This window comes from Chrysemys picta, chromosome 25 (genome assembly GCF_011386835.1).
Source record: "Chrysemys picta bellii isolate R12L10 chromosome 25, ASM1138683v2, whole genome shotgun sequence".
NCBI lineage: Eukaryota > Metazoa > Chordata > Testudines > Emydidae > Chrysemys > Chrysemys picta.
Genome location: NC_088815.1, coordinates 10,763,536 through 10,780,587, shown reverse-complemented (window position 1 = coordinate 10,780,587; position 17,052 = coordinate 10,763,536). Strand labels below are relative to the sequence as shown.

The 17,052-nt window shown below is 54.2% G+C and overlaps 1 protein-coding gene across 2 annotated transcripts in view; it reads left to right on the top strand.

Annotated features, from left to right (window-relative positions):
* The window catches only part of LOC101952357 (interleukin-6 receptor subunit beta-like), a 28,266-nt gene that overhangs the window by 2,083 nt on the left and 9,131 nt on the right, over nt 1-17,052 (top strand). For both annotated transcript variants that reach the window (XM_042841530.2, XM_042841529.2), the window contains exons 2-9: nt 969-1,082; nt 3,637-3,720; nt 10,844-11,191; nt 11,863-11,983; nt 12,317-12,498; nt 12,907-13,058; nt 14,093-14,273; nt 14,936-15,018. In XM_042841530.2, the coding sequence (XP_042697464.2) occupies nt 3,666-3,720; nt 10,844-11,191; nt 11,863-11,983; nt 12,317-12,498; nt 12,907-13,058; nt 14,093-14,273; nt 14,936-15,018 (1,122 nt within the window). In that variant the 5' untranslated portion in view covers nt 969-1,082; nt 3,637-3,665. The remainder of the gene's footprint in view (nt 1-968; nt 1,083-3,636; nt 3,721-10,843; nt 11,192-11,862; nt 11,984-12,316; nt 12,499-12,906; nt 13,059-14,092; nt 14,274-14,935; nt 15,019-17,052) is intronic.

Below are 17,052 nucleotides of genomic sequence, written 5' to 3'. Positions count from 1 at the left end.
CGCCGCCGACTTAATCTTTGATTGGGGACTGGGTAATATCCTCCCCCGATTCTCGGGGATGTTTAAAATTCGCTCCTAGCGCCGCCTCGTTTTAATTGACGGGGCTTTGTTGTTGCCTGTCGTTCTAATTGTGAGTGATTTGTCTCCCCCCTCCCGCGGGACAGAAATATCAGGGTAGTTATCGTTTCCTGGGGTTTGTATTGTTCTTTGTTGTTGGATTTTCTTTCCCCCTCAAGAGGGAGGTTTGCTTATAAAAATGTAAGAAGCGAAATAAAGCGCAGAAAGTGGAACTGCGTCCATTGGAAGCTGCGTCACTGGGCCACATTCAGAGGGGATGTGAAGTAGCTCTTGCTGTGCTAAAAGGCTGGTCCTATGGTTCAGTTCCAAGCTGTGCTACCGACTATGTGCCAGACCTTGGCCAAGTCATTTGATCTCCTCTTATCTGCAAAATGGGGACACCGAGCTGTACCTTCTGTTTTGATCATAAACTCTTCGGGGCAGGGGCTACGTGTCTATACGGGTGTCTAGCGCATTGGGGTTCGGCACTTGGCCTGGAACCTTGGGACGCTAGTATAATTCAAATAATGATCCGCTATGAGTTATCCTTTGCCCTAGGACTAGCTGGGCCATATTGACACCTGTCTGCGCATCCCCTCTGAATTCGTCCCTTTGTGACTCCAGTAACACCCGCTTCCATCCAGCGTCAGGCTCGTCTGTGCAGCACCTTTCTTTCCGAAGGATCCCAAAGCACTTTACCGAGCTGGTTCTGAGCAGCCTTTGATTGAGGGCTGGTCTGTTTGCACAGGGGCAAGGGCACACCCCGAGCTGGTAACGTCTGGCGGGTGAGGCCACTCATTTGACATTTAACTTGTCTGTCTAACTCTGGGGCCTGGCCAAGATGTTATGTGCGTGGATTAGCCAGTTCTCTTGTTACATGGTGTGTGCATCTCATTTCTTTTAATTTCCAGCAGCAAACCAGAGGGGGAAAGTACATTTGGTACCTGATGCTGTAGGATAATGATGGGAAAGCACCGGCTTTAGGAAGAACCTCTCCTCTCACTGATCCCGACGGTTCCTAGCAGGTAACCCCATTGGAATGGGCTGTGGGAGAGATCCCACTCTCAAAAATCAACCTTCCCCCAGCGGGAGGTGGTGCAGGGAAAGGTGCAAGAGCATTGGCTGGGTGGAGGGCGGGAGGCAGATATTCTGGTGCCATAAGGAGGGGGCAGTAAGGAATGGCCTGGGAGTGCTAGCTATGGGTGAGCAACCAGTTGCTCCCACCCTAGCATTTCCCACCAGGTGGTGGTGTAGGAGGTGGGGCAGGATGCTGGCTGTGGGAGTGGTTAGAGCTTTTCCAGTCCCAATCCTAGCGAGACTCGCTGGCAGGGAGGGAGCAGGAGCAGCGCTGTGGGGGGAGGTAACAGCGCTGGCTGCATCAGAAGATGGGAGAGCACAGGGCTGTGCCTGTCCCACCAGTGCGTCGCTGCTCCTCTCGGGAGCGGTGAGTGAGCCTGTGGCGGAGCTGAGCTGCTGATGCAGAGGGGACGACAGAGAAAGGGCCTGGTGACCTGCAGCCATCTGGACAAACAGAATGAACCCAGGGCTTTCCCCTCCCTGGGGCTTTGAGCTGGTGGTTGCTCACTTGGGGCCTGATTCAAAACCCACTGAAGCCAGCTGGGGTCTCTCCTGCCCTGGAATTTTCCTCATTGAGCCCCAGACAATGGCAGAAACGTTCCGATTTGGGTCCCCCAAGGAAAGCGCCTCGCTCTGCGTTTAAGTCGTCTCCGTTTCCCCTGGGTTCCTAAATGGCATTTAGGAGCCTGACGTGAGGCCGACAAGTCTGAAAAGGCTGGCTAATGTTCTTAAGCATCCTGGAAGGGACACAAGGGGGTCGGGGGCTCTGGAGCAGCTGGGGCTGGGCTCCAGGGGCTCTGGGGTTTTATTCCCAGCTCTGCCACTGACTCAACAAGCATCCTTGGGCAAGTCACTTCCCCTGCTCCGCTTCCTTGTCTAAGAATGGAGTAATAATAGTCCCCTAGTTCACAGGGTGTGTGGGGGTGGGCAGTGAGTCTGTAATTAGCGTCTGAAGTGCTCTCCTTGGCAGAAAGGAGCCGTGCGAGTGCAAACTATTGTCATGACTAAAGCTCCAATAGACATCTGGGCTTGGTTGCTCATAAAACTCTCCTCTGTAACCACTATTAAAATCATTAAAGAGCTAGTAACTCGCTTTGCTAACTGGCGTTTGCCATTCAGTCAAATCTCCCGTCTTGACAGAGCTGCTTTCTAATTAGAATTTAATTCCCGCAAGGAGCCGGAGAGCTCTTGTTTTTCGACTTGGATTTTAATTGTCTTTTTTCCCCCCCAAAAAAAGCTTTAACACCCAAGGGCCTGTGCATTTCCTCTGCCTCCTGCTGGAGGCTGAAACTGATTTTTATTAGCGGCAGAGGGAAAAGAATAGACACCAAATACATCTCTGGGAAGAGACGCGTGAGACCAGAAGCCCAACACCAAGGCTTTCGTCCCGAGTGTAGATCGGTTTTTCTGATGTCCCAGCTCTTGGTGGGATCTAGTCTCAGTGCGAGCTGCTGGAAGACCAAAGGAACCGCCCAGGGCCTTGCTAAGCTAAGGATGGCTTCAGTCCAGCCTTTGGTCTGTCAGTGCCAGAAGGAGAGAAGAAACAGCAGCATTTCATCTCTTGGTGCAGTGCTTGGAAGAGGCTAATGTGGTTTCCAGCACTCCAGCCACGTTTGGCAGCTGGCTGGTGTTCAGTGAAGGGAGGTTTAAACCCATTGCTGCCTGAGCTGGGGATGTTAGTGACTCATTTAATTACAACAGGGATGCTGAAGGCATGCACATCTCCCAGGGCAGTGCGCAGGGTGTCAGGAGACCGGCCCGGGCTTTGTTAGCCTGAGGGGAGCCATTCTAGCACCATGGAAATGCCTCCTTGGCTGGCATCCAAAACGGACCCCCAATTCCACGTGGCTGGTGGATCCAGGCAGATGTGAAATCACTGTCCCTGCTTCCCCAACCCCCAAGCCCACCCTGCGAGACAGTGAGCAAGGAGCATCGCATGGGGCTGCGCTCCCCACTGCTGAGGAGTTCTGTATACTCTGTATGTAGCACCCGGAGGCCCTAGTCCAGATCAGGGCCCCTTTGTACAAACACACAGCGAGAGACAGTCCCTGCCCCTAAGCACTTACAATCGAAAGAGCCCAGAGAGACACAGGGTGTGAGAGAGGGAGGATTAGCCCCATTTTACAGGGGAAGAACTGAGGCACACAGAAAGTGGCTCTTGGATTTATTTAGGCTCTGATACCAGGCCCATCACCATGGTATCTGGGCGCTCCCTACAGGTTCGTGGCATTAAAGCTGCTTCTGTGTGTAACTTTCTAGCCCGGTTTATCCAGAGCTGGGAGGAATTGGGAGCAATTCTTGCTGAAACCGGTTGTCTTGCTGTTGCACCTGCAGCTCTCTGAGGGCCAAGGTCTCCTCTTACGCTGTGTGAAAGGGGGATAAGTTAACTGGCTTCAGTGGGGTTACTCCTGATTTACACTGGGGTAAGGGAGAGCAGGATCAGACCCCCCCAGGTCTCCTTTATCCTCTTTCTCTCCCCTACCCCCATTTATTTTTGTAAAGGTTTTCCACCAAAGCTGTAATTCACGAGAATGTGGCTGAATCTGATGTTGTCCTGGATCTTCTCACTTGGCATCTCCAGGTCAGGTAAGAAAGAGAGAAGGGAGGAGGCAATAGTGTGTGTGTGTGGGGGGGGGGAACATGGGAAGTAGAGTGTAAATTAAACCAGCCCAGAGGTTGCTCTAACTCACACCGGCGGCCAAACAACAAGCCCAAGGATACAGTAAGTGCAAAGGTGGCTTAAGGCCGTGGTTCTTGTACCCAGGAGCGGCGCCAGGGTTTTTGCCGCCCTAGGCGGCAGCGCTCCTCCTCTGAGCATTCAGGAGGCTTGGGGTCTTCGGCGGCGGGGGTCCTTCTGCTCCGCGTCTTCGGGGCACTTCGGCGGTGGGTCCCGGAGCGAGTGAAGGACGCGCCGCCGAATTTCCACCAAAGATCCGGAGCGGAAGGACTCCCCACCGCCGAATTTCCGCTGAGGGCGGCAAAATGCCGCCCCCCAAATCCTGCCGCCCTAGATTTGCCTAGTTTTACAACAGCCTATATAAAAAGCACTAGCGAAGTCAGCACAAACTAAAATTTCATACAGACAATTATGTGTTTATACAGCTCTTAGGTGCTATACACTGAAATGTAAGTACCATATTTATATTCCAGATGATTTATTTTACAATTCTATGGTAAAAATGAGAAAGGCAGCAATCTGTCAATAACCGCGTCCTGGAACACTTTTGTATTTCTGTGTCTCATTTTTGTAAGCACGTAGCTTTTAAGTGAGGTGAAACTTGGGGTACGCCAGACAAATCAGACTCCTGAAAGGGGGACAGTCGTCTGGAAAGGTTGAGAGCCACTGGCTTAAGGCCGCCTTATCTTCTGCACCCCCATCCCTTTCCCACGCGCAGGAGTGGAGTCACTGAGACTTGCACCCAAAGCATGGCTCCGGGAGACTGAGAAATACTCCGAGGAGCACAAATGATCTTGAACAAGAGAGGAGGCTGAACCGGATGGACCAGGTCACCTCTGGCCCCAACACCTACTGACAGCCCCGCGCAGCTTGTTTATCCCAGCTCAAGATACTTTAGTAATGTGCTGGCTATTCTCCTACGAAGCCCTGCTATTTCCAGGCCCTCCCTTTGCTGCCGATGTGTTGTTCCTCTTGGGCAATTCTGCTGTTTTGTTACATATTTGAAGTCCCCCCTGGTCTTTCTGAACCAGAAAGTACATTGTGTACGTTACTGGCCCCGGGCCAGCCCCGCTCTGCGGCTCTGCAGGGATTTGCGTTTGATTAGCGCTGAAAGGTTTCTTCTTTTGTGGAAAAAAATAGCATGCGGACCGGCGGTGGCATCCCAAGTGCACCAGATTGGCCCTGACGGTGGGCAAATAAAGTCCATCTCCCCACAGAACTCAGTTCTTCCCCATTAGGCCATTTTGGTCTGTTTCCCGGGGGAAGGAATACCATTCCCACCTACCCAGCAATGCGTGGCATTTATTTAAGCAATGACAATATTTCAGGAGATTTAAAGACATGGTTCTGTGCTCCATTGGAAAGAGGCAGGCAAATCCTCAGAGGCTGGAAACTGGTCGAGTTTGAATGTACCCAGGCTGAGGATCCATGGGTCACTTGCAGAAGGTGGCCTACACCCTGTGCAGATGGCCATCACCAAGCTTCTACCCCTCGTAAGTCCCACAGGAGGGGTGTAGGTGATGCATGGAGCTTATGCCGGCCCTCTGCATGGGATGAATATCGCCCCATAGTGCTATACCTCTTCCAAGGCCAAGCTCACAATGCCCTTGTGAGTTAGACAAGTGGCCCTTGTCCTCACTTGTATAAAGAAAAATGTGCCTCATTCCAAATCCCAGGAGTGCTGAAGTGTCTGATGCTGTCCGTTTTATGTTTTCTTCATAATGTTAGGGCAGTGGATGCTGTTACAGAGTCTTCCGAGTTCTTAGTGTGCGAGCAAGGTTTTAGTCTTGGAAGAAATGTTTGTGCTGTTTGCCAGCAGATCGAGGGACGTGATCATTCCCCTCTATTCGACATTGGTGAGGCCTCATCTGGAGTACTGTGTCCAGTTTTGGGCCCCACACTACAAGAAGGATGTGGAAAAATTGGAAAGAGTCCAGTGGAGGGCAACAAAAATGATTAGGGGGCTGGAGCACATGACTTATGAGGAGAGGCTAAGGGAACTGGGATTGTTTAATCTGCAGAAGAGAAGAATGAGAGGGGATTTGATAGCTGCTTTCAAGTACCTGAAAGGGGGTTCCAAAGAGGATGGATCTAGACTGTTCTCAGTGGTACCAGATGACAGAACAAGGAGTAATGGTCTCAAGTTGCAGTGGGGGAGGTTTAGGTTGGATATTAGGAAAAACTTTTTCACTAGGAGGGTGGTGAAGCACTGGAATGGGTTATCAAGGGAGGTGGTGGAATCTCCTTCCTTAGAGGTTTTTAAGGTCAGGCTTGACAAAGCCCTGGCTGGGATGATTTAGTTGGGGATTGGTCCTGCTTTGAGCAGGGGGTGGGACTAGATGACCTCCTGAGGTCCCTTCCATCCCTGATATTCTATGATTCTATGATTACACACAGTCCTGAGTGGAAGGAGCTGTGTGGGAGTTTGCTTTCAGCCTTGGTCTCTGGTTAACAGTCAATCCTTGAGGCAGAGGTACTCCTTGGGAACCTGGCCCTGCGGTTGGGCTGAGATGCCTGGAAGACTCTAAGCAGGGCTGGAGATCTCCACGGAAAACATAGGTGGTGCTCTTCTTTGGAGTTGGTCCTGAATCCTGGGAGGATGCCATAGGAGGCGCTGTGCAGCTGGAGAGCTCTCTCAGATGAGAGGTAAAAATAAGGCCTGGACCACTTGTGCTCATTACAGATCCTGCAGGTCTTTTTGCAGCAAAGGGAGAATCTTCCCTTGTCTTGTATCTTGTCCCTGCAGCCTCTTCATGTCAAAGGCAAAGCGCATGTCAGAACCTCCTCCTTCCTTGTTCCCGCTCAGTGCTTGGGAAGTTCCCACCTGCACTAGAAGTCACTGGCTTCCTCCACCTCTGCAAGAGGCTGTGGTGTGTCCCTGATCCCGCTCTGGAATCGTGTGGCGCTGTGGGGAATGGGCTCCTGCCTCCATCGCTACCCATCCCTGGCAGCAGGTTGTCTCCAATCTGCTGCCGTTACCCCTGCTCATGGCTGTTTCCCGTTCCAGTCCTGCCCCTGTAGAGCTCACAGGGGACATCCTGCACAGCTGTGAAATTCTCTCATCCAGGTGAGACGATGAGCCTCAAATCCAGCCGGCTGTCTGCTCCCAGGGATGTGCGCGATAGGACCTGGCATCCTCTCTCCATGCTGAGATCAGCCCCCCTCCCATATGGCCAGCTAATCCTTTCTCCTAGCCACTTGAGAGGCCAGGCAGTCGCTGGGAGCCCCGGGCAGGTGCAGCGAAGATGGACGGCAACCTGGCTGTCACGGACACGGATGCCTGCTCTTGTTGGAGACAGGGTAGGGGAGCTGGCTATCTCTGCCCCTTTGTGCCAGCAGGTGCAGAGCAGTCCCTTTGCTTTCTCTCCGCCTGACGGCGTCGGAGCGGCTACTTTTCTCGATTCCCTAATGAAGGCTGGAGCGGACAGTGCGGAGAGAGGAAAGAACGCCATTGCTGTATCAGGGCCAGGGAACGCATCCAAACCACTCGGGCACGGGGGATGTGTCTGGCTGAATGTTACATTGTTCTGGCAGGCTGGAGTAATAGTTTATTCATAGGCCCTGAAGGCCAGAAGGGACCATTATGACCATCTAATCGGAGCTCCTCTTCGAGCTAGATTCTTACACCATCCCCATCACTGCAGTATCTGAGCGCCTTCCAGTCGTGTATTAAGCGATGTCTATAATGGGGCTTGTTGTCTCTCTCATCCGCTCCCCAGGGGTGAATTGTGTGTGCGGGGCAGGGAAGATGTTACACACCATCGATCTCCCTTTGTATTATGACACACTCAAAAACTACAGTCAAGGAGCATTATGAAGGTTGCAAAGCCAAGCACTCGGAAATTCGGAAACCCCAGAATGCAGGCCACCTTAATCCAGCCCCCCTGTGCGTGTGCTTCATTGGCCACACTTGGAAGGCCCGGCCCTGCAACTGGATGACGTTGCTCTGTCGGTTTGGACGTGACCCAATCGCTTTTCCACAACGCATCTGATCAATTCCAAAGCTTCAGAGAATGGGCAGAATTCTGTTTATTTGGGGGGAAATGAGAAAAACCAAGAGCGGGAAGCGGGGGACACTCAGAGCCACGGTGTCAAACACCTCTGTAATTCTCTGTAGGCCAAAGAACGGGGTGGTGGCGGAAATGAACGCATTCCAGAATAACAATAGCTCTGACCAGGCCACAGCTGAGCCGTTCTCTGGCCTCTCCCTCACTGCTGCCCACCTTCCAACCTCCTCAACAAATCGGGCGGGCTCCTACAGACAACCGCCTCTTTCACTGCACAGCCCTTAGCCCTGCCTAGAGCAGGTCCAACTGTATGAGACAGGGAGCTTGGGGGGAGGGAAATATGATTGTTTAATTAAAGACAGTATCATATTACACGCCAAGTAAGGTTGCGTAGGGTTAATGCTCTATTCTTGTATGACATGCATGGGATCTTTAATAAGGGCACGTGGTCACCCCCTTGGTTCTCCATCTCATCCAAACACTGTTTGCCTGTGAAATAGAGGACGGTGCAAAACAGCTGGGTGCCTATCGGCTGGGGTGAACAGACTAGCTCCATGGACTTCAATGGAGCTGTGCCATTTACAGCAGCTAGGGATCTGGCCCCGCTGACTTGAGTGGAGCCAGCCTATTGACAACCAGTTTGCCCCCGGAAACTTTTTTCACGTGGTACGCACGTGAACCACATGAGTCGGGGAGATCCCGGGCTTCGCCGCCAACCCCTGTGATCCCATTCCAGCACCTCGCCCTCCAAGTCCGCACCTCACTCAGCACTGGCTGGGTTGCAAAATGAGCCCACCCCACGCTCATCACACTGTAGCACCTCCTGTCCTGCGGGGCTGAGCCTGGCTTCCCGCTCTCGACACTGCGACTTGGTGCACTGGGTCACAGAGCCGCTCAGGTTCGGCTCCTCTGCTCCTCTGGACGGGCCAAAGCTGAGTGGTGCTGCGACCCCCATGCGCCAGCTCGCAATGCCACTCGCTTTGGGGGCCCTCTCAAATGGGAAAAGACTGCCCCTCCCCTGCCCCAGGCAGCCCAGCTGCCCAAACTACACAGTGCGCGGATAATACATATGGCTGCAAGTGCCACTGGCTAGGGATCTGGCCCCAATCTTGTTTCGTTTTCCTCAATTCAGTTCACGCCCCTCCTGCCTGTCCCTCTCCCCCGACAGCCTGTGGAACAATCCAGTGTCTTGGCTGGAAAGATGGCACGCGTTAGCGGTTTGGTATTGGACTTTGCTGAGCACCCTTTTGTGACATGCTCCGAGATAGCCGTGGCAGCGCTGTTATTAAAGGTTTGACCGTGTGTCCTCGGTCCAGCCTTCTGCTCTCTGCCTTCCCCAGGCCAGGCACATGCAAAGCGGGATGCAAATTTGCCTGACTCTTTGCTGTTGCAAATGGGTGGCTGATGCTTTGTGCAGGGGGACTGGAACAATGTGTGTAGCGGGGGTGCTGGGAGCCATTGAACCAAACTGGTAGGGTGACCAGATGTCCCGATTTTATAGGGACAACCCTGATTTTATAGGGACAACCCCGATTTTTGGGTCTTTTTCTTATATAGGCTCCTATTACCCCCCCCACCCCCCGTCCCGATTTTTCACATTTGCTGTCTGGTCACCCTACAAACTGTAAACCCTGCATATGATGGAAACCGCTTCAAGACAGGGCAGGGGGGCTGCAGCACCCCTAGTTCCAGCACCTATGGAATGATCAAAGCAAAACAAGATGTAGCATTTTTGAGCAAGGGTGTGGACATGATTTCACCAGCTTTTAGGTCAGTGGTTCTCAAGCAGGGGTCCGGGGCCCGCTGGGGGGCCGCGAGCAGGTTTCAGGGGGGCTGCCAAACAGGACCAGCGTTAGACTCTCTCGGGCCCAGGGCAGAAAGTCAAAGCCCCACAGCATGGGGCTGAAGCCCGGAGCCCGGAGCCCTGCCACGTGGGGCTGAAGCAGAAGCCTGAGAAACGTAGCTTCTCGGTGCCCGCTGTGGTTTGAGGCCCTGGGCAATTACCCAGCTTGCTACCCCCTTAACACCGGGTCTGGCTTTTATATGCAGAAAACAAGCTGTTGTGGCACAGGTGGGCCGTGGAGTTTTATAGCGTGTCGGGAGGGCCTCAGAAAGAGAGAGGTTGAGAACCCTGTTACAGGCCATAAGCTGCCTCCACTTGGACAAATGCCATCTTGAAAGTGGTGGGTTCTCAAAGCAGGTCCTTGTACTTGGTTGGAGTAAGCAGCTGCTCGGATTTAACGAGAGCCGTAATGAAGCACATTCACAAAAACAGCTCATTGAGGGCCTCTCTGGATTCTTTCCCCCGGCTCTACCTAGCGCCCACAAGCGGGTACTGCATCTCCTAACTTCTCTGTCCCCACTGTTTAATAAAAACTTTTCAGGGAAGCGGTTTTCACTCGGAAATGCCATTTTATCGAAATGTTTTGCAAAAATGGGATTTCAAGGAAGTTTTCCAAGAGCAAGGTGAAAAAAACCACGGATTGGAAACAAGCTTTTGACACTTGCAGACCGTCCGCTTCTGAGTGGTGAACAGACGGTTTCAGATCAGCGGGGAGGAGGGTTTCCGTGGGCATACCTAGAGATGAGTGTTTTATAATGTGGACTTTACAGAGGGGGAAAACTGTGGCACAGACCGTTCCCCTATCCTGGAAACCTGTTGCAGGGAGCAGAATATACCCCGTCAGTTTCACCTCCTGTCCCAGTACAGTTGTGGTCCTAGCTTAAATCAACAATGGTAATCGGGAAACCTACCGGCTTATCTGGTTCTAGGTTTAATAAGGGCTGGTGAGTGCATTGGTCAGGGCAAGCAGTGAGCGTATCCTCACTGATTTGGGACTCCCGGCAGCCTGTCACTGCAAGTTCAGCATCCTAGAAACAGGGATGGAAGCTAAACTTAGCCAAGAACAAAGCCCAAGATGGGCACATTCTGGCTCCTCGGGGTCAGAGGACCCACAGACAAAGTGCGTCTGCTTGAGAGAGACCCCAGCTCCCCCGTTTTGAGCTGTCCTGCATCTCTCCCCAGGAGCGAACAGCCCGAGGCCTGGTCCTGGCAACAGAGTCCCTACTCCGCAGCCCAGCTGTGGCACGCTTAGCCTGCACCCCACAGTAGCCTGTCTCGGCACCCCATTGACGGCCTCCTGCACCCTCGACCCCAGCTGCCTGCAGATCGGCCATGCCCGCCCGGGTGATATTGTCTGGAGATTGAACGGAGAGACTAGGCAGCTGCCACTGAACCAGAGCATTGCGGGAAACGGCACAGTCACCGTGGTCACCGTTCTCCGGGCAGAGCGGCCCCATGGGGAGCTGAGCTGTTACCTGCCTCACCGGAGCAGTCTGCACCTGCTGGGTCTGGCCGAGTACCAGGCTGGAGGTGGGTGCAGTTCCCTTAGCTCCCTGGCTAGGGGAGGAGGTGCTCTAGGCTTGACCTTCACGAGGGCTGGATAAGGGCCCATCCTGGAAAGCCCGAGGGTGCTTGGCTCCCATTGGGGGCAGTTGGGGGGGGAGGGCGCTGAGCCCCTGCCAAGCCCATTGGCTTGCGCTGCAGTCATGGGCGGGGCTGGTTGGAATTTTTCCACCCAAACGTTTTTTCCCGCCGGAAAACGATGAGTCTTCAAAAGCGAAACGTTCTGGGGAAACATCGATTTCGATGGAATTCCGGGGGCGGGGGAGATCAGTGCTCTGTTCCGGTGCCTTTTCGGGATGCGACGTTTCAATTTGCCATCTCCAAACCATGCTGAGTTTCAAGTTTTCAGTGTCATATTTGTTGTTCTAACACGCGCAAGTTGAGATCAGAGTGAAACGTTTTGATCGACCCCAAACTCGCGTTTTCTGGGATTTCATTAGAGGTGTCAGGTTTCCCTTTGTTTTCGTTCCGTTTTGGAATGGGGGAGGGGGGAAAATGGAAGCCACGGAGCTTCCCATGAAACGGAAAATCCAGTTCACGCCCAGCCCTGAGGGTGCTCTGGGATCAGCCCCCTGCAGTCAGCGCCGTCCCCTCCAGCACCGGACCCTGGATCTGCTCTTTCTCGTCTCGTTCTGAAGTCCCGCCAGGAGATCTGCAGGTGGAACATTGCGTCAGCTTCTGGGGGGGGAACATCACCTGCTATTGGGACCCTGGGCCGGAGACCTACCTTCCAACCACATACACCCTCCACGTCACTGAGTGAGTTCTCCACCTGGCCGTAAGTGTGAGGGGGCAGGGGAGGGAGTGGGGGAGGACTGACATCCCAACACCTGACGATTAAAAGGGACTGTCCCTGTAAACCAGGGGTTCTCAGACTGGGGGTCGGGACCCTTCAGGGGGTCGCAAGATTATTACAGGGGGGGTCACGAGCTGTCAGCCTCCACCCCAAGTAGCTATTGATTTTCTCCCTCCTCCCCCTGACCTCCATTCTTAGAGCTGTCCAATGCTAGCAGGGGCAAGGGTGGGGTTTGGGCTCCCGCCACTCGTGTTCCTGGACCCGGCAGCTGCTAACCTGGGCTCTCTCCCTCTCAGAGAAGCAGGGCACTGCCTCTGGAAGTTCAGAGACACCGGGACGTGCGTCTCCAGCCGAGAGAGCCCTTCCTGCACCATCCCTGTGGAGAACCTCTTTGCCTCTTTCCAAGTGAGGCTAACGGCCGTGAATCTGCTGGGCCGGGCCAGCGCCGCAGACAAGTGCGTGCACGGAATGAGCATTGGTAAGACCCGCTCGCGGGGGAGAGGAACAATGGCACTGACACAAACCGAGCCAGGGCAGGTGTGTCTGCCGGACTAGAATCACAGGTGGGGGGGTTCGATTTGGTTCCGAACTCGTTGGGCCAGCCAAACGGAGCGAGCAAAGCTTAGCACAGGTGGATTTCTGGGCAGAGCTGGAGGTGTCGTGAGACTGACCTTTCCTGTGACGTGGCCGGGTGGATCGCACTGGGCTCTTCTTCAGAAGATCCGGGAGCTGGTCCCGGCTCTGCCACTGATTCTCCATGTGCCCTTGGGCCTGTTGCCTCCCCCTCTGTGCTTCTGAGAGGGGGCTGAGTGTGGCTGCTTGTCTCTGGGCGTTGGGGGCGGGGTGTGCAGAAATGCTGCCCACGCTTGTGGCTTTCTTTTCCCAGTGAAGCTGAGCCCGCCCGAGGTCAGCGCCACGGCGGACAGGAGCGACTGCTTCCGCCTGGCGTGGCGGCAGCCCAACGAGGAGCTGCTGCGTGTGACGGACGCGCGGTATGAGATCCGGTACCGCGACGTGGACGGGGCATCCTGGATGCAGGTGGGTGGCTGTTGGTGGGAGGAGTTAGTAACAGGACTGACACCTGTTTCATAGATGTATCCCCCCTTCTGGGGACGGGGGCGGTGTGAGGGATGCTGGTTGGCTTCGCCATCTCTCTCTCCCTCCTAACCATGCAGTTACCCAGCTATGTGTTCGTCCATCTAATCCATGCCCCTGGCCCAGAGCTCTTGGGCACGCGTGTGACACTTCCTGAGAACAAATCCATACGCTTGAAACAGTTGGCCCAACGGCCAAAATGTGACATCTTTAGTTTCACCCCCTGCCCCAAATGAAGGCTTCCCACCCCCCCCGCACCTTCTGCTCAGCTCTCCCCACCCAGAAGAAACCCGGCACGTCCTCAGCTCTCAATCAGCAGCTCCACCACTCTCGGCAGAGCGAGGCTAACGTACACCAGCTAAGGGGCTAGCCCAGAAGTCTCACAGGCTCAGTATGTCTGGGCTCGGCGAGATGGAGAGAGGGGAGGCGAGTTCCAAGGGCAAGGAGACCCTCGCTGAAATACCCCTGCATTTACCCACCTCCTGTTTAAACTGGGGGGTGCTTGTGTAACTCACTGGTGCTTGTTTCACAAACCCACCCCCCAGTGGCTGACCCATAGAAGAATGAGCCTATTACAGGCCTGCTTAGGGAAGCTTGACTCTTTTGCTCAAGCTGTAGCAGCTCCTCCATTTCGCTCTGGAGGCCCCTGGTTCAGTCCCCGGTGTGTCAGACAAGATGGCGGCCGTCACATTGGCTCAAGTCCCTCTGCTTCTCTCAAGTGTCCTGTGAGGACAGAGCTGGTTTCTGCTGAACCCGGTTCCTGTGTCACGGGGAAGCTGGTCCCCCGTCATGCCCCTGGGCTGGCTGGGGTTACTGGGGAGGAGAGAGCCCAGCATGAAGAGACGCTAGCTGGTTTGATCTGAGGTGGAGAGCCCCTCCGCTGCCCGCTCTGCACAGCAGATCGGTGCTTTAGGGCACAATCGGGGCAAGCTGCAAAGAGAAGTGCTAAAAGGGACTCCCCCCACCCCCCCGTGAAGGTGGATGTCACAGCCGCAGAGGACGCGCCCGCATCGAAGGAAGTCTGTGGCGTCTCGCCGTTCACCAGCTACTCTATCCAGGTGCGAGCGCTGTACCGGAGCGACACCTTCCCCTGGAGCGACGGGGGACCCTCCTGGAGCGCCTGGAGTCATGAGCGATTTGTGAGGACTCTGCCCGCGGGTAGGGAGACATGCTCACCTCTCCACCTCCCTCCTGCCTTCACCCCAAGGCTGCTGCCCATCCTGCCATGTCCTCCTCCTCCCTCCTGTCTCCAGTAGACAGGCCATGAGCTGGGACAGCATGGACAGGGAGGGGGATAGAAAAGGCTGGCTGGACCATCCACCCCCACCCACCTCAGACCCAAATTTCAGGAGCACCAGCCCCCCTCTGCCCTGAGGCCTCTCCCATGGGTCTCCTCCTCGTGCCCTGTGGGTAACCCTGATTGTGCCAGCACTTAGCTAGCATGCCCAAGCCACCTGCCTGCTATCACCCCGATCTCTCTCGGCTTGTATGTTGCACCCCTTCCCGCCACCCTGTGGGTGCCATCTTCGACCATCCACTCCTCAAGACAGGGAGTGTGTCTCTGTGGGGCTGTGCAGATTCTAGCTGAGTGCTCCTATAATACAAATTATATTCACCACGAAGGGTTAAACAAACTCCCCTGTCACTGATGGTTATGAGGGTGGGGGGGTGGGTCTGGTACGGTCTCCCCCAGGTAGCAGCCCAGAGCAATCTATACCCTCTGCTCTCAGCTCCCTCCCTGCAGAACCCTCTCTCAATGACTTCATTTCTCTCCTTTGCATCTCCCGCATTGCCCTCGCCTGCCCACGGCCACCGCCTAGCCCCGTCCAGAGGGCCGGCTCTTTGGAGGAAAATAGCCACGCCCGACTCTGACGGGAGGAGTGAGATCATTCTGATGTGGAAGGTAGGGGGCCAAGCAAGGATCCAGGCCAGACACACTACCTGGGAAGGGGCTGGGATAAAGAATTGGGTTAGTCCTGCATTGCACGTGTCATGGGTGACTCCAGGCCTGACTCCAGGTGCTTGCCCCTGCAGCAGTTAGGGATCAAAGAAAAGAACATGAAGTACAATTATAAAACAGGAACCATCTGCCCCAGGGCCCCGGACTGAGAATCCCCAGCTTTTAAGGGCTGGGTCTAAGGTTTCATTCTGCTGGCAAAGCCATACTGACATCAATGGGCCTGACTTCTCCTCTCGCTCGTTTCACTCTGATTTTAAGCAGAGCTGCTCCTGATTCATGCCGGCATGAGCGGAGAACTATACCCAAAGGGAGATCCCTTCCCAGACATGAGTAGCCATCAGAACCAGGGACAAGCCCCAAGGGATAGAACTCGGAGACCAAGCTCTGCAAATGCAACCAGGCCAGCCCCAAGAGAGAGAGGACCATCCAGGTCACATTTAGCCTTTACATTCCCAAACCGTTACTTGTTTGCCCCGGGGTAGGGTTGGGAAAGGATTTAGGAGCTGGGCTGTATGTGGGCTGGTGTCCCAGCTAGGGCTGTGTGGAAAACAAGAATTCCGGGTTTTGTTTAAAAAAAAAAAAAAAAAAAGAGGTTTTGAAATTTGTTTTCATTCCACATCAGAACTAAGCCACGACCTTTTGAAACTTTTCATGAGAGACCCCCACCCACGATAGCCCCTGCTCTGCCTGAGTTAAGACTTGGGTCACACCTCCCAGGTGAGGGCCCTAACCAATTAGCTATTCTGGAGTGGGCACCCAACAACCCCATAGGTGAGGGAGACCAGGCACTTGTTACTTAGAGATGACTCATAGGGCAACTCTCCTGGCCCTAATCATAGAATATTGGGGTTGGAAGGGACCTCAGGAGGTCATCTAGTCCAACCCCCTGCTCAAAGCAGGACCAATCCCCAGACAGATTTTTGCCCCGAATCCCTAAATGGCCCCCTCAAGGATTGAGCTCATAACCCTGGGTTTAGAAAGCCAGTGCTCAAACCACTGAGCTATCCCTCCTCCCGAGGAAGGCAGCCAGTCCATTGGCTAGTCACTCACATTCTCTCTCTTTCTCTGGTTTTGACTGAAGGGTTCGTTGAACCTTCCTACTGAAAAGTTTCGGTTTCAACAAATTGACATTTTCCGACCGGAGGAAAAACGTTCAGCCGATATTTCTCCACCAGCAGCAGTCCCCGCCTGGACGTGTGGCTCTCTCCTGTCTCTTCAAGCATTATGCAAACAGGCGCATTGGTGACACAGTACTGACGCAGCATGGTGTGGCTACACTGCAGACTAAGCCTGCGTCTCTGTGTCACCCAAGCTTGTGGACGTCAGCGTCCGCGCTGCGTTGTAAACCTGGCTTTATGGTTGCTGGACCCAGGTCTCACAGCCATGCTTAACCTGTCCACGCTCCACTATGCAGCCCTTCTGACTCAGGTCTGTGGGTTGAGCTGTGTCCACACTGCAAAATGACAGGGCTTGAACCTGAGTCACAGCAGGACTTGTGCTCTCACCCAACCCGTCCCCAGCAGCGTTCTAGGACCCAGATCCTGAGTTGCTTGCGGACTCGAGTCAGACTGATTTTGTGTGTGGACAAAAGAGGAGCTTGGGCTCAAACCTGAGTCAGACTCTGGGCTTCGTGTGCAGTGTAGACGTACTGTGAGGGGCCATTGCCCTGATGCAGACTGTTCCATAGGAACAAGGCCATCAGCATAGCTGATTCTCTCTCTGAGTCCCTCGGACTTTCCATCTCCTCCTCAATCACACTTTCTATTGGTCTGTCTTGGTCCCTTGTTCTCTCCGGAACTTGCTCACGTTCTCTCACTCACACTCTCTGGTTCTCTCTAACACTCACCTGTTCTTTCTCTCCTATGTTTTCTGTGTATTCGATTCTTAGATTCCAAGGCCAGCAGGGACTGTTGTGATCATCTAGTCTGACGTCTTTCATGGCCCAGGCCAGAGCAATGAAATTAATAGACCGCAGGT